Raw genomic sequence first — 22,196 nt, 5'->3', positions numbered from 1 at the left:
AAATATCACTTTTCCTGACACACTTGCAAGGCAGGGTTCTGTGCTTCTACATTAAGAGAAAACTAGTTATTGCTCGGCAAAGAAAAAGACAACCAGCTAATAGAAGTTTCAAGTTTTGTATGATCTGTACCTATGTGAAATATTCTCAGCAGTAACAGCTGAGTATAATCACTACGTTAAACAAGAGTTCACATATAAGATTTCAATAAATTGGAGGACATACATATACAATGTAACAAACTTCTAATTAACAGAAAAGCTGTTATCTTTCTAAACAGACAATAATGACAATGCACCTTTTGAGAACCCAAGTTCTGCTCCCCATATCTGTCCTCCATCTGACCCACTAGGAACATTATCCAACAGAAATATAATATAAGCCACATAAGCCAATTAAAATTTTCTAGCCAGAGCGCCTGGGTGGCTCAGTCATTAAGTGTCTGCCTTCGGCTCAGGTCATGATCTCAGGGTCCTGGGATCGAGCCCCCACGTTGGGCTCCCTGCTCGGCGGGGAGCCTGCTTCTCTGCCCCTCCCCCTGCTCCTGTGTGAGTGCACATGCGTGCGTTTGCGCGCACTCTCTCTCTCTCAAATAAATAAGTAAAATCTTTTAAAAAATAAATACATAAAATTTTCTAGCCAGCCAAGCTTAAAAAAAAAAAAAGGTCATATTAATTCTATTTAACCCAATGCAGCAAAACAAACAAAAAAAACCCCCAAAATTTCAACATCAATATAAAAAATTATTAACAAGGTATTTTATATTCCTTCTGTGTACTAAGTTTTTGAAATCTAATGTGTATTTTACACTTACAGCTTATCTCATTTCAAACTAGTCACATTTCAAGTGCTTGATAGCCAGACACATGTGGCTTGTGTTATCAGACTGTTTGACAAGGAGTTAAAACTCACAGCTCCAATACCCAACTTCTGGGAATGTAAATTAGTACACCAATTTAGAAAACTATTTAGTTCTATCTGTAAAACGGAAAATAGGCGTACCTCATAAACCAGGAATTCTACCCTTACATGTAGGATTCTATTCCAACCCAGCAGAAATTATGCATGCCCCAGAAGACATTTACAAGAATGCTAACAGCAGCATGACTGCACTATCTGTAACAATAAAATGCTGGAAACTATTGAGGAGTCCACCAGTTCTAAATGAATAAGTAAGTGACCGAGTAATTACACAACAGACTACCATGCCAGCAATGCGAATGAACAAACCACGACACGCAAGAACTCGGATGACTCTCGCAAACCTATTATTGAGCAAGAGAAGCCAGACATGAAGGCCTACATGCTTCTGACTACATTTATTAAAACTCAGAAAACCAGGCAAAATGTGGAAAGGTCAGAACAGTGGTTACCCCTAAGGGGCAGGTAATGACTTGAAAGAAGTGTTTGCTAAGGTTGTTTGTTGATCTGGGTGCTGATCGCAGGGATGTGTCTCCTTTGCGAAAATTCAGCTCCATGCACTCATAATTCCTGTCCTTTCCTTAGATCTATTTGTGCCCTTACATTATACTTCAAGATGAAAGTTACTATAAAAACAAGACAAAACTCTAATAGCTCCAGATGTACATTATATAAAGAATCAAACTGCTCCATAACTGGTGAACATTTTTCAAAATATCTTCTGATTGACTTCGGGATTTTCCAAAAACACTGAACTCTTAGAAAAGTAACAAGATGGCAACCATACCATTCTTGTGGTTTCGCCCAACCAGGAATGAACTTTCTTTCCAGGTCTGGGTTCCCACCACATGGACTCTGACAAGCCTAAAAAGATAGCATGTTGCTACCTGACTCCATCACACACTTTTTTCTAAGCTACAGAAGAACCTTCTGGTTTTAAAAACATCAATATGGAAGCAAACCTTTCCTTGACTAAATATTTACTACCCTCTCAATATGCAAACCATGCTTCTTTATTGAAATGTCTTTCTTCTTCTTCTTTTTTTTTAAAGATTTTATTTATTCATTTGACAGAGAGAGACACAGTGAGAGAAGGAACACAAGCAGGGAGAGTGGGAGAGGGAGAAGCAGGCTTCCTGCCGAGCAAGGAGCCCGATGTGGGACTCGATCCCAGGACCCTGGGATCACAACCTGAGCCGAAGGCAGACGCTTAACGACTGAGCCACCCAGACACCCCTGTCTTTCTTCCTTTTGAAATCAGAACGAAATAAGGCCTTTTTCCACAGATCCCCAGTGACCACTCTTTCAGACACTCCAGCTCTCCAATTTGGTCAACCTTAACTTAAACCCTTGGATTCTTAAGCTGATGATCTAAGGAGTCTGCTTCTAGTACAGCGTCCCAGGGACATGAGTAATTTGGTTTGCCCAGTTGAGATGCTGCTCTTCCACCCTGGGTAAGAGGTCAAAACCCACTGGAACAGAGCTCTAGCCTGTAACTCAGAAATACTATGAGAGCTAAAAAAGAATCAAGGGGCGCCTGGGTGGCTCAGTCAGTCAAGCGTCTGCCTTCGGCCCAGGTCATGATCCCAGGGTCCCGGAAAGAAGTCTCGAGTTGGGCTCCCTGCTCCTCTGGGAGGCTGCTTCTCCCTCTCCTTCTGCCCCTTCCCCTTGCTTGCTCACTCGCTCTCTCTCAAAATAAGTGAATAAAATCTTTTAAAAAATAAATAAATGAAATAAAAAAGAATCAAACCTTGCTTTGGCCAGTAAGAACTAAATTCTAGCCACTGCCTACTTTTCTCTGTAGTGTGTCCCTGAATCATCAAACACCTCAGGTAACGAACAAGAGTAGGCCTGGCCCACTTCCACTTGAATACATTAGTTCATGTGATTTGTAACAGTGACTCTAAACCTTTAATGTAAGCAGAAACCACGTGGAGATCTTGTTAAAAATGCAGATTCTGAACTAGTATGTCTGGGGTGGGGTTCCAACTCTGCATTTCAAACAAGCTCTTAGGTGACTGCTGCTGCTGGTCTGAGGACTCAGCTTTGAGAATTAAAGACCTAGGAAACAGAGGTGGAACACGTATCATGCCTTCCTTGGGCATGATCAGAGCCACTGTATGTCTGGTCCATTGGCAGGTAGAGTTGTTATTGATAAATTCAGGTGAGCTCATCTGAATATCAGAGAAGCACCACTAAGAAAGCAACTGTCCTGCTCCCAATGAACAACTCCTTTAGTGGCAAAAGTTTGGACAAATAAAACCTAAAGTAAAAAGTAGGGATAACGTATAAGGAAGTAGGGGAGGAACATAGAGAAGAGGCTCCAAATGAGAAAAGCCATCTGGGGATCAGTCGTCATGTGTTCACTTGGAACGCAAGACTTACGGGAGTGAGAACTACTGTTATTTCTAAAAAAAAAGGGACCCCAGTCGAGAAAGAAACAAGCACTAATCCCTCATTTACTAACCACCATGACCTGAAGAAATAACAACAGATTACACTTTTGAGATTCTTAAGGTAAAAAAAATAAAACAACAGAAAACCCATTATTCCGACTCACCTTATAAGAGCAAGCAAATTGTCAAGAAGTTTCAGGATCTGTTCTGTGCAGGGGTTACGGAAGATTGGATTTCCACTGGGCGTATAACCCACCACGAATCCCCCAGCTTTGGCCTCTTCTAGGTCAGTAGGCCAGCAAGTTCGTTTCACAACACCCAGAATGCTATATACACAAAAGCTCATCTACAGAAAAACGTAGAATAAAAGGTAAACATAAAGAGGAAGAAAAATCAAAAGTGTTATTACACATACGCAAGGTTACAGCAAATATGATACCACAGGCCAGAGAGAAGGAAAAGACCCCGCCCCATCCGTTCCTTCTTTTAGGGTCAGTCTAAGAGGGGTCCTTTCATTGCCATCTTCAGCACCAGGGGTAGGCTCTTGAAGTTTCCTTTACATGAGGCTGTCCTTCCAAGGGCTGCAGTGACCCTCTTGCAGGATCCCAATGAAAAGGTGGCCTGGATGCTGCTTCACAACCAAATGCTTAGACCGCCAACATTTCATCTTGTTTTTGGCTGACCTTGGACCCTCCAGCTTGGGCCTTGACACTTCTTGTCCTAATCCTCACTCATGGTACTCTCAACCAGCCTACTCCCCGCCAGGTTAATCAGTAAGACTTCTGCCATACTGGAGCCAGGAAGAATACTTATTTAAATAGCACAGAACTGAAGAATCTCAGGTTTACAAGTTAGACCACCTTTAGGACACTACATGCCAGACAGCCATGGCAGGAAGGACGCACACTGCTGACCCAATTCCTCATTATACCTTCAGTCTTCAGAGCTATTTAGGGAACCTTAAAGCCAAAATAATGACTTCGAAAAGACCATCTGCTCTGCTGTGGGAACTAACGCAAGAACTCAAGACTAAAGAAAAGAAAGGAGAGACTTAGGGAAGTGGAGACTCCCAGACTCCTCACGCACGCAGGAAAAACGTAAAGCTGTAAGAGATCTATCAATGGTAACACCCTCCTCCTACCTGTGGCCACTGCAGCGCCCCATTCCCAGGAGAGGCTTACTCACTCGTGCGCGGTTTAGACCACAGGGATCCTCCGGGCCTGGGTCACAGCTCTTCCGATCGGCACCCACATAGGCAATAAAAGCATCAACATCTGACAGCACTCTGAAGGTTGGAGTGGGAAAGACGAGTCATACCATGATTCGAAGCACAGACGGTTTCTTCCACAAAAGCTAATAAGCTATGGTTATTTGGCCCCAAAGAGCACTTGTTACGGTGAGAGGAATTTAATCATACTGTCTGCTATCATTTGAAGGCTGAAGCTTCTCTTCCCACTTCTGAAATGTCATTAGCAAAAAGGACTAGAGAGAAGGCTGGAGAATGCTATATAAACGTCATTAGCAAAAGGGACTGGAGAGCAGGCTGGAGAATGCTACATGGGCACAGTGAGTGTGTGGCCCCTCCTGGCTGTTCTCATGTCTCTATGTGGGCTGGTGCTACAATACAGACACTGCAGGCACTCTGTGGCCTCCCAACCATACTGACCATCTTTACTCATTTCTTCCCTCTCCCTACACCTCGGACCGCAAGATGATAGTCTCAGCAATTAGAATAAAAGACTGCTTTTGGAGAACTTCAGATGTCACCGATGGGGCCATCACACTGTGATATCCTTACACTGCCACCCGGGGCACAGCTCTTCAAATACAGAAGGGGTGCCCGGGTGCAGTGAGGGTCTGGCGCAAAGGCTCTCCTCTAACCTGTGCATGTCTTCAGAAAGCCAGATGCTGGCCACTGGTGCCATCAGCTCCTCTAGGAACACCTTCTGACGCTCGTAGTTCTTGAATTGGTTGCTAATGAGAACCAGGGCTTCCATGAGGGCACACTTCTCCATTTGTGTCAAGAGTAACTCATTGGAGAGGAGTTGCTTCACATGGTTATAAAGCATGTCAAAATTGGGCTGCAGATTACAAAGAAAAAAACCCAAAGGTGGTGAAGGTCTGATTTTTAAGGAGAGGTGGGTCACTCAAGGAAGGTGGAGAGAGAATCAAGGCATTCCTAGGAAGGTCAGGCCTATAAGACTGTCACTTAAGTAATTTAGTTATAACATTGTTCTTTTGCCTGAACAAGTAAGGCAATTTAGGCAGAAGGTGGTTCTTGTCTCGGGTGTTTGGGTAATTGTACTTTCCCATGCTACAGCTGTGAAAACAACAGGTCTTTTTTTCTACTTCCATTTTATAGTATATCCACAGACAAAGATTAGTTTATATATGTCAGGGAGACACGTAACTGCTCTGTATTCAGAGAAGAAATTTTTGGCTAATTTCTATCTGGAATAGTGCTAAATTTCCTATAGAAACCCTCCAAAAAAGGTTGGGATTTGCATCTGGCTTCTCTCAAGATTAGGCACACCATTTGGCAGTAAACATCAAATAGGAAAGATGTGTACACTGACAGGAAAAACTTGGCCATCTACATGGAAAAGAACTACTCATTTTGAGGGAATATATTTGCATTTTTAATTCCACTACTAAGTAGGAGAGGAAGAAGGCACCAACTCAAGAATGCTTATTTGAAGCAAAGCTACAGTTCCTAGTTTTCTATTTACTTGAGGTATAATTAGGGCTGGATTTACAGAGGAATGTAACTAAACTCGACAGGTCTCAGTGGCTACTTGGTTGGAGGCCAGCAGCTTACCAGTACGAGCTGGGGGTAGTCACGACAAGTCTTGATGATGGACGAACAGGCGTGTCTCCTCACATTTCTCACTGCCCGGGTTCTGGGGGCCTGGGAAGACATAGTCAACAAACCTGGAGCCACTTTTAATAAAACTTACAGATGCTGCATAGAACACATAAAATACTTCCTTCAGAGGCAAATTCACAATTTTCACAATGTGGGAGTTTAATGGAGTGACATTTATAGTCACCATGAATCCACATGTTCACTGTTTTCGCCTTAGAATATCTCTGGTACGAAACACTGTAACATATGACCATCTCCTGCTGTTACTAACCCCTTCTACCTATAAAAAAAAAATCTAGACTTAGGCGTTACGCATTTGTACTTTTGCTCTCCAGAAGTTAGGATTTGTTGGTTGATTTAATGGTCTTACCTTACTTTCTTCAACAGTTTCAAAAGTGACAGATGAAAATAGCTAAGGGTAAGAAAGAAAAGGTCACTCATCAGGACCAAATGCAGAAAATGCTTTTAAATAGTAGTGTGCATCAAGTTTCCAACAAAATCTCGAAAGCATAAACAATATACTAATGAAAGGGTTTTCAATTGGTGTTACGAAGTTTCAGATGCTCATTTTCTCAGAGAACTCTACAAGAGGCTTGAGATTCACAACTTTACCATCAAACATTTTACAAAGGCAGAGGTCACAGAATCCCCGAACAATCCAAGCCATCAGCCAAACACTCAGCCATGGCGATACCCTCTCTGGTTCCACTGTGTCACTTCTCACGCACTTTTTTACCTAATACAGCGTGACTACTGTGCTAGTCACCAGGATAGAATTATACTCTAACAAAGGTCTAATCAAGAAACCCAATGGAGGGACGCCTGGGTGGCCCAGTTGGTTAAGCGTCTGCCTTCAGCTCAGGTCATGATCTCAGGGTCCTGGGATCGAGCCCCTCGTTGAGCTCCCTGCTAAGTCTGCTTCTCCCTCCCTCTGCCCCTCCCCCCCGTGCACTCTTTCTCTCATAAATAAAATCTTAAAAAAAAAAAAGAAAGAAACCCAATAGATATTCCCCAGTTCTTAGAGAATTTCTGTTGCAACAAATGAGTCTACCTTTTTGAAGTTCTACCGACCTCTGTAACACAACATTTTCTCATTTCTCTGGCTCTATCTTTATTCTTCTTTGGGGAAGTCTCATTCTTTGCCCCTCGCTCCCATGATAATCCCCAGGGTTCCCTGCTTGAGCCACATGTCTAACTCTACATACACATCACCCTCTTTCCTAGGGCTTCGACTCTGCTCTAGGCACTTCTATGATGATGCCACCTTAATACTGTAATTTTCCAGACTCTAGACCTTTAACCTCAAATAGCCAATTTATTGTAAGTATCTTCTCGTAGATGTTCTACATACACTTCAAATGTAGTATTCCCAAACTGAACTCATCCCTCCCTCCTCATTCTTACTGATTCCACTATTCTCACTCAGGTAGTTTTCTACTACTCACCTAAACTGGAAACCCAAAAACCGTCCACACTAACCATTCCTCTTACAAATCCCCTTTGAATAAACTGAGAGCACACTGATACCCTCTTTAGGTATTCTTTTCCACTTCTCAGGATACTCGTCTATTAATTATAATGCCACATGGGTACAACAACTGTTTATGTAATTTTATTTCCAAACAGAACGCCTGAAGGGTTAAGTAAGGCTGATCCACAGTAAGTACTGAATAGGTGATGAATGAATAAATGACTGTTTATCAGCTTGTCTCAAAAACTCTCAAAAACAATCACAAAAAATAATTAGTTCAAAAATACCCAAAGTTTACAAAGGAGATGGAATTTACCTTAGAGAAGACCTGGGGCAGGAACTCTGGTCTGTAGGTGACAAATGGAAAGAGTGCTGAGACATTAGTGAGGACACAGGACAGGATGAGAGGATCCTTGGTGTCAAAGTTCAGGACCATTTGCAACAGCTCTATTCCATCATTAACAGGAACTGCCTGAAATACAGACAATGAAAAAGGATGCTGACATGGCTGATGAGCACTTTCAGTAAAACTTCCTTTAGGATATGGTTTATAAATATGCAATACGGTTGCCACACATGGTTTTTTTTTTTTTTAAAGATTTATTATTTATTTATTTGAAAGAGAGAGAATGAGAGAGACAGCACATGAGAGTGAGGAGGGTCAGAGGGAGAAGCAGACTCCCCGCTGAGCAGGGAGCCTGATGTGGGACTCGATCCTGGGACTCCAGGATCATGACCTGAGCCGAAGGCAGACACTCAACCAACTGAGCCACCCAGGCGCCCGCCATATATGGTTTTATATACTGTGTTTTTATTAATTTATAAAGAAGAAAATCTTATTGTGAAATATTCCAGACCTTTAGAAAGGTGTAATACTTAAATCTCCATGTGACCACTTTGAGATGTACAATGTTACCAACAGAGTGGTTGCTTTGTGTATGTACCCTCCTCTTCAGACCTAGAGGTGGCCACTATCCTGAATTTGATGCTCACAATTTCAAGGACTCCATCATTTCTGTATACTTCTGCCACATATGTACATATTCCTGATTACACAGAATTGTGTATGTTTATTTTTGTAGCTTGCTGTTTGGGGTCACCATCATGGTTATGAGACTCATACTTATTCATAGTATATCCTAGTTCCCCTTCACTGCTCTATAAACATATTATCATCTATTCTGTACAATCTACAGAAGGTTATTAAGTTTTTTCACTGGCTCAACACATAAGGATTTTATAGAATGTTGGTTGCTCAGTGCATATGCAGGGGTTTCTTCAGAGTACAGACTTAGAAGTGAAGTTGCTGGGTTATAAGGCTAAGCATCTTCAACTAGATGTTGTCAAATTAGTCTCCCAAGTTGTGACATCAGTTGTACTCAAAAAGCACTGTTTAGGAAATACAAGTTTTTTACAGTAAGAATATTAATCCCATCATATTTATTGCAAATACTTTTCCCAGTTTGCCTTTCAAAGTTTATTTTATGATATGTTTTTAAAAAAAGTAGTTAAACCCATTCACTTTTTTGTGATTACTTCCATTGTTTTTAGACATAGGGACCTTTCCTCAGTTAATTTTCTCTAATGCTATTTATTAAATGATCCAATCCTTCTCGATTTCTTTGGATGCTTACATATGCTCCAGGTTGTTTCTGGGCTATTTTGTCCTGATGAGCTGCATCTGATGTCAGTACCACACTGCCTATAAAAATATCGTAGCTTCATATCTTGCTATCTGAGGCAAATCAATCCTCATCTTCTTCAAAATGTGATTTCTTTCCCTCTCCAAAGCTATTCCCTATATTAATCCATTGTTAAAGTAAGTCTTCCGGAAATATAAGCTAGCAGCTCAGCTAATGCCACTACAAATGAGAGAAATGGGTTTTCAAAAAACTCTTAGTGGGAGCCTAGGTGGTTCAGTCGGTTAAGTGTCTGACTTCAGCGCAGGTCATGATCTCAGGGTCCTGGGATCAAGCTCCATGTTGGGCTCCCTGCTCATTGGAGACTCTGCTTGTCCCTCTGCCCCTCCCCCAACTTGTGCTCCCTCTCTCTCTCTCTCTCAAATAAATAAAATCTTAAGGGATGCCTGGGTGGCTCAGTTGGTTAAGTGTCTGCCTTTGGCTCAGGTCATGATCCCAAGGTCCTAGGATTGAGCCCTACATCGGGCTCCCTGCTCAGAGGGGAGCCTGCTTCTCTCTCTTCCCCTCTGTGTGCCTTCTTTCTTTCTCAAATAAATAAATAACATCTTAAAAACAAAACAAAACAAGGGCGCCTGGGTGGCTCAGATGGTTAAGCATCTGCCTTCGGCTCAGGTCATGATCCCAGGGTCCTGGGATCGAGTCCCGCATCGGGCTCCCTGCTCCTTGGGAGCCTGCTTCTCCCTCTGCCTCTCTCTCGCTCTCTCTCTCTCTGTGTCTCTCATGAATAAATAAATAAAATCTTAAAAAAAAAAAAACTCCAGAACACCTTTAAAAAAAAAAAAAACAACAAAACAAAACAAAACAAAACAAAACCCTCTTTTAGCCAAAGAACCTCTTGGTCAAACTCTTTCACAGGCTACCAGCTGAGCTATTGACAGACCCTGGGTGAGGGTGGGGACTGAGGGTGCCGAGTGAGCAGTGTGCAAGACTGCTGGACTAGACAATACTATGCAGAGTCAGAAACTGAGAGCAGCAAGTGGGAATGTGACAGGCTGAGTTCTGTCACTTGCACACTCCTGGGACATATAAAGTATTACAGCTTCCTTACCAAGTAGTGAATAATTTCATCATATATACATTCACCAAAAACTCACTTCTCTTGATTAGGAATGCTTCATTCTGACCCATTTAAATTTGGTGAAGAAAAATGGTTTGAGAGTCAGAGGTTTACTTTAAGTCACTAACAGAAGCCTAAATACTACAATCTAGGATTCTCCTGAGGAAGAAAGAATTTCGTTCTACTGTTTTTCTCCCACCAATTATTCTGACTCCTACTCAGTTTCTAATTTGCTTTGTCTCCAGCCCACATCTTTCTCTTATATACAATCCAAACTTTTTGTACCTTCTGACCAACTAATATTTTGCATGTTGACCAAATACCATCATATTCAAGGACATATCATACAATCCAGCCTACAACCAACTAGGCACCCTCTACCCCCCACAATACTGCCAGTCCTTTCATATGTTTTAAAGACAAACACCTGACAAATCCTGACCATTTCATTCTCTTGCTTTCTAACAGCATCATATCCAAGTATTTGGATCTATCAAGCTGTCTAACTTAAAAAATGTCAGGAAAAGAAACTCCAGGGCCATTTCCCTTGATTCAGTAAAGGGCTTTCTTGATTAGATAGTCCCACTTAAACCTGAAAAAGGGCTTATTTAGTAAAAAATGCAGGATCCAAGTAGGATTTCCTACCTAAATTTTGGAATAAACTGTGAATACCATCATTTCAAACTCAAATCAATATATAAGCAGATGAAGTTAGTGACTCTAAGATCTAATTTGTTAATATGCCTTTTGTGAGGAAAAGCACTGTATCCCACTTATATTCAAGGGATTTAGATTTTTCCTACAACTAACCTGGAATATACTAAGATGTAATCACCCTGAAACGAGCGGTCCAATGATTTTAACCCAATTAATTACAGCTCCATCTAGGGTAGATAAGAGAAGGGTAATAGGTCACATGAAGCATACAAAAACAAGACCACTTTATTCAGATTATTCAGGGAAGAGGACACAGATCAGCTAACATGAATATTGGGTCTATGTACCATAAACTGAAAAGGATGCTTAATAATGGGAAACATCTCCAAAGATTTTCCAACTCAAGATTACCACTGCTGTCCTCCCTGCAAAAGTTGTTCTACCTGTGCTTCACTATATGAACAGGCTTATCTTATTATCCGCTTAAAATGAATACTGACCATTGTAGGCTTAGAGTCAGACCTGCAATTTGAACTTGAGTATGTTATTTAACCTCTCTGATTTTCCATTTCCTCCTCTGTGAGACGCATGTCCACAGATTTTCCTATCCCTCTGTCAGTTTTAAAAAGATCAAAATCGGGGTGCCTGGGTGGCTCAGTTGGTTGAGCGTCTGCCTTCGGCTCAGGTCATGATCCCAGGGTCCTGGGATTGAGCCCACATCGGGCTCCTTGCTCAGCGGGGAGCCTGCTCTCCCTCTCCCACTCCCCCTGCTTGTGTTCCCTCTCTCGCTGTGTGTCTCTCTCCGTCAAATAAATAAATAAAATCTTAAAAAAAAAAAAAAGATCAAAATCATTATGCAATGAGTATAGGAAACAGTTACTTACTTCTTTATCTAGTGTCCGAAACATCTGGTTGACCACACTTTCCAAAAAAAAAGTCATGGCTTCCCACTGCACGAATGAAGATGAGAAGATGGAGCAGAGGCTGCCTTCTCCAGTTCCAGCTGCAGGAGAACAGGGTTTTAAAACACAAACATAAACACACACACACACACACACACACACACACACACACACACACACCTGCAGGATCACAGAAGATACAGAGACAATGGGGACTTAGTGGGGACTCAGAGATCACTTAAGTTCACAGTTGAAGGACTAGGATAAACTAATCCCTCTCAGCCTGAGGGAAAGAAAAGAACTAAAAGTAGAGGAGGGGCCTATGCTGCCTCTACCTCTAACAATGAGCCGTCAGAATTCCCTCTGTGAGTCCTACCTGTAAAACGATTCTGAATATTGAATGAGAATACACACGTAAGCATCAAGAAACACAAGCAATTGATAAATATCAATTAATCTCTCCCTTCCTCTCCTTTATAACCTGTCCATGAAAATCTAAATAATTAAGATATTTGAGACCATAAAGAATCCTTTCAAAAAAAAACAGAAACAAAACCTGACATAAGATAACAAAATGCTACTTCATATCCAGTAGCCTCATGACAACTGCAAGTTCTAGAGAACTGTGCCACCCTCCAAGTTCATAAGTATCAGCAAAGCCCATCACTCAAACAGCAAGGCACACGCAAAAGGATTTATAAATTACTTTTCTTCCTTCCATATAGTGCTCCTATTTACTAGCTTTACCTTGGTGCAACATATGTGGGCCTCCACAAACATTCAAATTACCAGATACCATGTACCTTTAGAGTCAGTTATGAATACCCAAAACAAAATGTTAAATCCTATGAATGCCAAGTAACTAGTGTAGCTGGTAACTGACCATAAATATGGAGCCTTTCTAAAGGAGTGACTTATACCTTCTCCTGTTTTATTAAATCCTGTCACCCACAGCATGCATTAATTAATAAGACAATAGACAGATACAGTACAGAGAAGTTACCTGGCTTATGCATTTGGTACAGAAGTGTTATTTTGATTTTGTACAAAGCAGCATTTCCAAAGGCTTTGAGGTGGCTGAGTGAAAGAGAAAGTCCCTGTAGTGCTCCTATTATGCCTGACTTGTTAACAAGGCATTCTTTCTAAGTTTAGGAGTGGTTCTATGCGAGAATTTGGTAGAAAAGCTTTAAAAAGTCTAGACATGCAATTTGATAAGATGGTGCCAACAGTGAAGTAATATAATCAACAATGAGCAACTGGTTCATTCTGTTAGGGAAGAAAAATGAGGGCAAGACTGACAGGGACATGATTTTACCCCAATTTAAACAGATCATTTTCGAATGCTTATTAGCATGCTGTTCTGAAGTGTGGCTTACAAGGCTTATTTCCTAGGTATATTTGATATAATACTTCACTAATGTTTAGAAATTAAAAAAAACCTTACAGTTCATGGATCCAGTATCAACAGAAGTTGAAAGCTGATACTTTAGCCACTCCCCAGCCATCTGGAAGCTAGTCTTAGGATCCAAACGACATGCTAACCTCATTACCTCTCCTTGTTGGGCCCGGGAGGCTGCCAAGAGAAAGACATAAATCAGTAACTTCCAGATAAGAGGTACATAGTTAATGTTCATTCATTTATCCATCCCAGGAGTAAAACGTTCAAAGAAACTCTGTTCTGCAGATTTACGCTTTGAATGTAACACATGTTCAATAAATATTAACCAATTCAGAAATTTTCAAAAGTAAATTGTCTCTGGAAGCCGCCCTACCAGCTCAATCCTCTCAGAGGCAAAGTAAAAGCGGTCTCCCATTTCTGTTGGAATTAATAAAAGATTAGGTTGGTACAGATGTTAACAGTGTGGCTGCTGTGGAAAACAGCCTGGCAGTTCCTCAAAACATTAAACGTGACATTGCTATATGATCGAATACAGACATATACCCAAGAGAAATAAAAACGTCTGTCCACTCAACTTGTACATAAATGGTACAGCAGCATTATTCCTTTTTTTTTTTTTTTTTAAAGTAAGCTCTAGGCCCAATGAGGGGCTTGAACTCACGACTCCAAGATCAAGAGTTGTATACTCTACTGACTGAGCCAGCCAGGCACCCCAATAGCAGCATTATTCTCAACAGCTAAGAAGTAGAAACAACTCAAATATCCAACTTATGAAATGGATGAATAAAATGTGGTACGCCCAAACAATGAAATATTGGCGATAAAAAGAAACAAAGTACTGATACATGCCACAATATGGGTGAATTTTAAAGACATAACCCTAAGTGAAAGAAGGCAGTTACAAAAGACCATATATCATATAATCTGTTTATATGAAATGTTCAGAGTAAGTGAAATGTAGAAACAGTGGATTACTGGTTTGCCTGGAGCTGGGAGGGATGAGGGGACTGGGGATGGCTGACAGAGATTCTTGGGGTCATGAAAATGTCCGCAAATTGTGGCAATAGTTGCACAACTCTGAAAATAGAAAAAAACCACTGAATTGTATACTATAAATGGGTGAATTCTGTGGTAAACAAATTGTATCTCATAAAGATGTTATTTAAAAAAAAAAAAAAAAGGAAGGGGGCACCAGCCAGACTACAAAAAACCCTGAATAGAATTAGGTTATCAGAATGTGGGATTTTCCTTTTTTAGAAGACCAGCAAGGTAAGGTAGTATTTAATCCTAGGTATAAAAAAATTCAAGTGCCTTACATATAGTTACTATGCCTAAACACCAAAGTCCAAAGGCTGTGTATGTGCGCCTGCATGTGTGTGCGTGTAATGCACACACAAGAGAGAATACTACACCTAGAATGAGCGCTATCCCAGTCCCTGCTGCAATGTGAAACTAGAGATTAAACAGGCTGCTTGTCCAGATCTTGGGCCCTTTAATATAGAACCCTAAGGGTCAGGCACCATGATTCCTAACACTAGATGCCATTCTCAGATGACTGGCAGAAATTCCAGGCTACTATCACTTACAGTTGAAGAAAGCATTGAAGTCCTCATCACTATCAAAATCAAACCGAGAGTATTCACAGCTAGGGCTGTCTGTTTTAGAAGGAAAGCCCATCTGCAAAGAGAAAGATAATTTGGGTAGGGGAAAAAAACAGACCTACCCAAAGAGGTTTAAACTCTAGGAGCTCAAGCACTTTTTAATTTAAGAAGAGTTAAGGGTTTTTTTTTTTTTTTTTTTTTTTTAAGATTTTATTTATTCATCTGAGACACAGAGATAGAGAGAGAGAGAAAGCATGAGCAGGGAGAGAGGCAGAGGGAGACGCAGGCTCCTCACTGAGCCAGGAGCCCGATGTGGGGCTCGATCCCAGGACCCCGGGATCATGACCTGAGCCGAAGGCAGACGCTTAACCATCTGAGCCACCCAGGCGCCCCGAGTTAAGGGTTTGTATGAGATCGTCTATAATAAATAACTGCTTCTGGTCTACCCCAAGTCCACAGTTTTCTCCTAGTTCCAATAATTCCGAAAGTGGTAGAAAAGAGAAAACTCATTTGATGTTCTCCTCCAGATTCCTCAGGGAGAATTAAGTTCTGGAATTTGTTTACAGTATCTAAGTATAAACCTGTCCCAAATCAAAATGCTAATACAGCATGCAATAAGCAAGAAAAGAATTGAGAACGATCTGTGTCCTTCAATGCTGAACCCTGGGAATAAGCATGGAACTTTGCATGTTCCACTCAAAAAGTCCTGAAGACCATGGCAGAGAATGAGAACAGGGTGCCAAGTGCTAGGTGTATTCCTTGAAGAAATAAGAGGACCCTTATATAGGTGCCATTCTCTGACTTTTACAAATCAAGATTAAGCATCTGTTAGCTGCAAGAGGCCTTAGCAGATCTCAGGGAATTCACTAGCAATTCTACTGAAGTGGTGAGCAATTTGCTTCCACTTTCCGTCCTCCCTTCTCACTCACCTTCAGACCCTCACTAGACCTTCACAAATAATCACATAGGACTTCATCTTGGAATCTTGGCTCCACCCTGCCTGCTTTTATTACTATTACTATTATTAGACTGAAATGCATGAGCTCCTGCACCCAAGTTCTTTTTTTTAAGATTTTATTTATTTATTTGACGGAGAGAGCAAGAGAGCACAAGCAGAGGGAGTAGCGGAGGGAGAAGGAGAAGCAGGCTCCCCACTGAGCAGGGAGCCCGATGTGGGGCTCGATCCCAGAACCCTGAGATCATGACCCGAGCCGAAGGCAGACGCTTAACCACCTGAGCCACCCAGGTGCCCCCACCCTGCCTGCTTTTAAATTGGGAAAAGCATTATCCCACTGCATGGTCATGGGTCACAGCTCTTGTTCTTCTTCCTAGCACCTAGCCCACAGTGCTTTGTATAGAGGTGCTCCAAATATGAGAAAGTGTATATAATAACCAGTTTGGACTACCTTCTTCTTGGTGAATAAGAGAATAACATGCCTAACGATGGGATCTTGGTGACCAAAATGGGCTGTCAGTAATGCCAATCTAAGTCTTATTATGTGTATTCACTTACATTCCACATTTTGTTTCGTTTTAAAGACTTTTATTTATTTAACAGAGATACAGAGAGAGCACAAGTAGGCAGAGCGGCAGACAAAGGGAGAGAGAGAAGCAGGCTCTCTGCTGAGCAGGGAGCCCGATGCGGGCCTCGATCCCAGGACCCTGGGATCATGACCTGAGCCGAAGGCAGCCGCCCTGTTTTGTTTTTTAAGATTTATCTGAGAGAGCATGAGCGAGTGAGCAGGGGAAGGGACAGGAGAAACAGAATCCCAAGGAGACTCCCTGTTGAGCGCAGAGCCCAATGTGGGGCTCGATCCCACACCCTAAGATCATGACCTGAACTGAAATCGAGACGCTGAACCGACTAAGCCACCCAGGCACTCCCATTCCACATTTTGATTCCCATTGCCTACCTTGACCAAGTTAGTCATAGAAGCACGAAGATATTTTGGTATTATTGCTAATAGCAAAGGGTCACGGGATAGGATCTCATGCCGGAAAAGGGCCCCCCAAGTCATTTGAGTTGAAGAGCGTAGAAACTAAAGAGGGCGGGGGGGGGCAGAAAAAAAGAAAAACCTCAGTTTAAGGATTTGGATTTTATATAACCAAGATTATTACTTAGCCCAGCAATTATCAACAATATTTTTTCATGGAAATAAATCTCTATAGTACTTTGAAACTGTCCATATTGTACTCTATCAGTAATGACTGTCTGTTAAGACAGAGTATGGGTCAGGTGTAATTCCTGGAGTGTCAGCCGAGCTCTACCACTTTTTCTTCTTTTTTATTCTATGTAAGCTCTATGCCCAGTGTGGAGCTCGAACAACCTGGAGAAAAGGAGTTGCATGCTCTACCGACTGAGCCAGCCAGGTACCCCTCTACCACTTTAAGGGCAAAAAAGGATATGGGAATCTCAGGGTGGTACTACAAGGAAAACCTTGAATGTGTGAAATTAATTTTATAACACAATCAATTAGACTTTTGCATTTAAAATGCCTTTGGCAGCAAAGCACCCAGAACACACCTCACATCTGACTATCAGCAGAACATTACCTGAGGGAAAAAGCTGTTGACCTAGATGGTGCAACACTTGGCTCAGGAAGACGACTCAACAATTCTCTTAATGAAATCACACTATAGTTATTTCCTAGGGCCTTAAGAGTCAGGAATTTAAACACTGAGCTGGCTAATTATTTCAAGCCATAGTGCTTGATTTTGGTTTACCTAACTAAAATTTTCAGACGTTGCCTACATAACGTTTACCTGACTTGGATGGGTTGTGAAAGCAAGAAAAGATTCCAGGTATTTTCCAAAGTTTGCTGGTGTTTCTACATCAGAATCCACACCCTGAGGGACAGAAAGACCACTCCATCAGTGACATTGATGGGGGGGGAAGAGGATAGTGGGAGGAGTAGGGTAACAAACACAGCTGACTCTTGAACACGGGGGCTAAGGGTCAAAAATCCACATATAACTTTTCATTCCCCCAAAACTTAACAGCCTCCTACAGACCGGAGGCCTTATTGATAACATAAACTGATCAACATGTATTTCATATATATATTACATACTGTGTCCTTACAATAAAGGAAGCTAAAAAAAAAAGTTATTAAGAAAATTCTAAGAAAGAAAATACATTTACAGAACTGCATTATTTATCAAAAAATATGTATCTAAGTGGACCCATGCAGTTCAAACCTGTGTCGTTCAAGGGTCAACTGTACAGAACTTAAACCCTCACAAATTTTAGTTTTGAAAGGACTTTATACTTCCTTGTGACCTAAGGAAGGCATCAATTCAAGGGCTAAAAAGAGGAAAGGTGCTTTACCTCCTTAATCATCATCATTAAAACTCATTCTGTAGTCAAATACTAAAATGAAAAAGAGCATTCATTTCAGAAATCACAGAAAGAAAAAATCTGTATTATTTCTTCACACCTAGTCTATTCATATCTCTGTGACCAAATCTATTAAATAACCACTTGATGGTATACATCATATGTCTGAAGCTCTATCCTCTCTAGCCATTCAAACCACCATAAAAAGGCATAACATCAGACGCAAATGTCTGTAGCAATGTCCTATCTCTCAACTTATGAGTTATTAAATATTTCCCTTAAGACAGGTATTTCTAGGTCAATCACACTAAAGTTTTCTTATATGATCAATAATACAATCCTTTAAATTTGGGAAAAGGGTTCTTTATTCAAACACATAATATTTCACGATCTAATAGGACTCTAAAGGGTAATGCATTCAGCAAACTGATGTTCTATAAGTACCAAAATTCACAAGAATAGTAATGTTGACTTTATGGAATAACAGATGTGGATGTTTCCTGTTAACATCAATAACTGACTTGTTAAAAGACCTTTACACATCATTCAAACCCTGTTACAATAACTTAATCTATAAAATTGTATGAAATAACCTGTAGGGCAATGCTCCACAAGGCTAAAATTAATGGCATGTTCCACTCATTATACAAATATAACTTTCTAAATGCTCTGTTCAAATGGCCCTGAAACTCTCCAGAAAGTAAGTGCTCACCAGTAATGCACATAGCTGATTGCCCAGAGCACACAACACCTGACAGAGTCTCTTCAGGAAGACATAGTGTTTTTCTACCAAGCCTCCTCCATCAGCAGTCCTGTAAGATGAGAAAATAGTGTAATTAGTTGCACATCCAGAGAACCAAAAAGATTCCCACCAAATGGAGCTGTATGTGGTCTGTGCTTCAACATTCAAATTTCTGTTGATTAAAATTAAAAAACCAAAAAAACTCAAACCAAACACTGAAGGATCAATGAGGAACAGGGTTCAATGCAATCTTACCCCTCAAAGAAGCACTCTAGTTCTGCACATTATATGGTCCTTGAGTATTTTGGATTAATAATGTAAACTCTAAGCATGACTGCATACAACAATGCATATACTTATAGGCATTCGTTGATACCCAGGGAGGACTTAAAGAGAGATGCATAGGAAAGCACGTAACAATTCCTTACACCACTGACAAAATTAAAAGGGCTATAATCAAGAGAAAGAAAAGACAAGCCACAGACTGGGAGCAAATATCTGCAAAAGTCACATCTAAAAAAGGGCTGTTATTCAAAATATATAAGAACTCCTAAAACTCAACAATAAGAAAACAACTTGATTAAAACATAGGCCAAAAAACTTAACAGACATCTCACCAAAGATAAACAGATGACAAATAAACATATGATAAGATGCTCCACCTCGTATGTCATCAGGAAATTGCAATTGAAATAAGATACCACTCACACCTATTAGAATGGCCAAAATCCAGACCACTGAAACACCAAATGGTGGTGGAGGATGTGGAGCAATAGGGACTCTCATTCATTGCGGGTGAGAATGCAAAATGGCTATACCATTTTGAAGACAATTTGAGTTTCTTACAAAACTAAGCATACTCTTAATAATCCAGCAATCATGCTTCTTAGTATTTACCCAAAGGAGCTGAAAACACATTTACACAAAGACCTGCGTGTTTATAACATGTTAAACCTAGGTGTTTATTGCAGATTTATAACTGGCAACCAAGATGTCTTTTGATAGGTGAATGAATAAACTGGTACAACCAGACAATGGGATATTATTATTCACTGCTAACAAAGAATGAGCTATCAAAGGCCATAAAAACACATGGGAAAACTCTAAATGCACGTTACCAACAGAAAGAAGTCAATCTGAAAAGGTTATATGATTCCAACTATATGACATTCTGGAAAAGGCAAAACTATGGACAAAGTAAAAAGATCAGATCAGTTGTTGCCAGATGCTGGGGTGGGAAAGGAGAGATGAATAGGTAGAGCAATGAGGATTTTTCGGCCAGTGAAAATACTCTGTAAGATACTGTAATGGATACATGTTATTACACATTTGTTGAAACCCACAGAAGTACAATACCAAGAGTAAACCCTAAAGTAAACTATAGACTTTGGATGACTATAATGTGTCAGTGTAGGTTCATCAATTGTAACAAATGTACCACTTTGCTTGGGGATGTTGGTAATGAGAGAGGCTATGCATGTGGAGAGGCATGGGAAAGCTCTGCACCTTTGCTGAATTTTGCTGTGAACCTGAAATTGCTCTTAAAAATGTAAATCTTCAAAAAAAAAAAAAACATAACTTTGTGTGTTGCTTCTCAAAGTCATTTAGTTCAGATCTGTAATCCCTTAGCTACTATTTTAGAATCCAAATAACTTTAAAAAAGGGGCGCTTGGGTGGCTCAGTCGGTTAAGTGTCTACCTTCGACTCAGGTCATGATCTCCAGGTCCTGGGATCAAGTCCTGCATTGGGTTCCCGGCTCATGGGGGAGTCTGCTTCTCCCTCTGCTCCTCCCCTCTCCCACCATGTGCACGCATGCTCTCTCTCATAAAAATAAATCTTTTTTTTTTTTTAAAGATTTTATTTATTTATTTGTCAGAGAGAGAGAGCACAAGCCAGGGGAGTGGCAGAGGCAGAAGGAGAAGCAGGCTCCCCGCTGAGCATGGAGCCCAATGCATGACTCGACCCCAGGCCCCTGGCATCATGACCTGAGCTGAAGGCAGATGCTTAACTGACTGAGCCACCCAGGCATCCCAAACAAAAAAAACTTATTTGGTGACAAACCCTGACCTGAAATGATGCAGGACTATTCACACTAGTAAGAATTAGTAATAACTAGTGTGTACAGCAGTCATATTAGCTGTGTTCCTGAGGCAGAGTACAATGTAAAAAGCATGGGCCTCGGGGTAAGAAGACCTGGCCTCTAGCCATGTTGAGGGACAATACAGCATTACAGTTTCTAGTGCAGGACTCTAGTCTGATTGCCTGATTCGAATCATAGCTTTACTAACCAATACCAGTAAGTAACACAACAGAGATGGGACACCTCAGTGTGAATGTCATGGTTTCCATGGAACTAAGAAATGGGCCTGGGGAACAGTCAACTACAGTGGCCATCCAAAAGACATGTTATGAATTTAATTAAAAGGATCCCTTAAAAACAGAGCTAGTCTGCAGAGAAAAGAAAGCCATCATAAAAGCTGTGTCGGAATGGAGAGTAAGAGATTTTAAGTAATACAAGTGTATCTCATATCTTTTCATTTGTCCCTGGGACTAAGAGAAGAGTTATCCAAAAAAAAAAAAAAGATGCTATGACAGCTTTAACTGTCTTTGTAGTACAGTTCTACCTGCCTTCCTAGTAAGAAACACTATCAGGAAATGGTCAAGTATTTTCCAAAGCAATTAAAAATGAAAGAAAATGGAAGCCATTATTTTAGGACACAGAATGTGTTTGCAGGTCCCATGCATACATTTCTCATCGAACACACTGTTCCTGCTGCTTCCAAGAGCCTCAGCACTTCAGGCATTGATTACTTTGAGCAGGAGAGGAGGGAGCAGCGTGGAGTTCTGCAGTCAAGGCAGGCCCTGGGGCAGACTCTGGTCCAGAAGATCAGAGCATTCTCAGGCCTAGGCACCAGTGCTACTAGGAGGCTTGGGGATCACCAGAAGCAAAGAGAATCAAGGAGATGAGCTGTCTGGGAAGAATGGGGAAAACTGTGAAAGTGACTGGGTATAGAGTCAACGGCCACAACTTCTTTCCACCCTAAGGTCTTTAAAAAGGTTAAAAAGTTCCTTTAAGACTGCCTTTCAGGGGCGCCTGGGTGGCTGTCGTTAAGCGTCTGCCTTTGGCTCAGGTCATGATCCCAGGGTCC

General features: G+C 41.1%; 1 protein-coding gene across 2 annotated transcripts in view; it reads right to left on the bottom strand.

Moving 5' to 3' along the window:
• The window catches only part of XPO5 (exportin 5), a 53,487-nt gene that overhangs the window by 22,037 nt on the left and 9,254 nt on the right, over window positions 1-22,196 (bottom strand). For both annotated transcript variants that reach the window (XM_028097561.2, XM_028097562.2), the window contains 12 exons: window positions 19,018-19,117; window positions 17,732-17,815; window positions 16,882-17,007; window positions 14,954-15,044; window positions 13,413-13,541; window positions 11,951-12,069; window positions 7,969-8,124; window positions 6,552-6,593; window positions 6,134-6,223; window positions 5,197-5,396; window positions 4,501-4,600; window positions 3,480-3,661 (listed from right to left, as the gene is read on the bottom strand). In XM_028097561.2, the coding sequence (XP_027953362.1) occupies window positions 3,480-3,661; window positions 4,501-4,600; window positions 5,197-5,396; window positions 6,134-6,223; window positions 6,552-6,593; window positions 7,969-8,124; window positions 11,951-12,069; window positions 13,413-13,541; window positions 14,954-15,044; window positions 16,882-17,007; window positions 17,732-17,815; window positions 19,018-19,117 (1,419 nt within the window). The remainder of the gene's footprint in view (window positions 1-3,479; window positions 3,662-4,500; window positions 4,601-5,196; window positions 5,397-6,133; window positions 6,224-6,551; window positions 6,594-7,968; window positions 8,125-11,950; window positions 12,070-13,412; window positions 13,542-14,953; window positions 15,045-16,881; window positions 17,008-17,731; window positions 17,816-19,017; window positions 19,118-22,196) is intronic.

This window comes from Eumetopias jubatus, unplaced genomic scaffold, assembly GCF_037043125.1.
Source record: "Eumetopias jubatus isolate StellerSeaLion01/CBP00866 unplaced genomic scaffold, mEumJub1_p1.0 scaffold_6, whole genome shotgun sequence".
Classification (NCBI taxonomy): Eukaryota; Metazoa; Chordata; class Mammalia; order Carnivora; family Otariidae; genus Eumetopias; species Eumetopias jubatus.
This window is presented reverse-complemented; position numbering and strand designations above follow the sequence as displayed.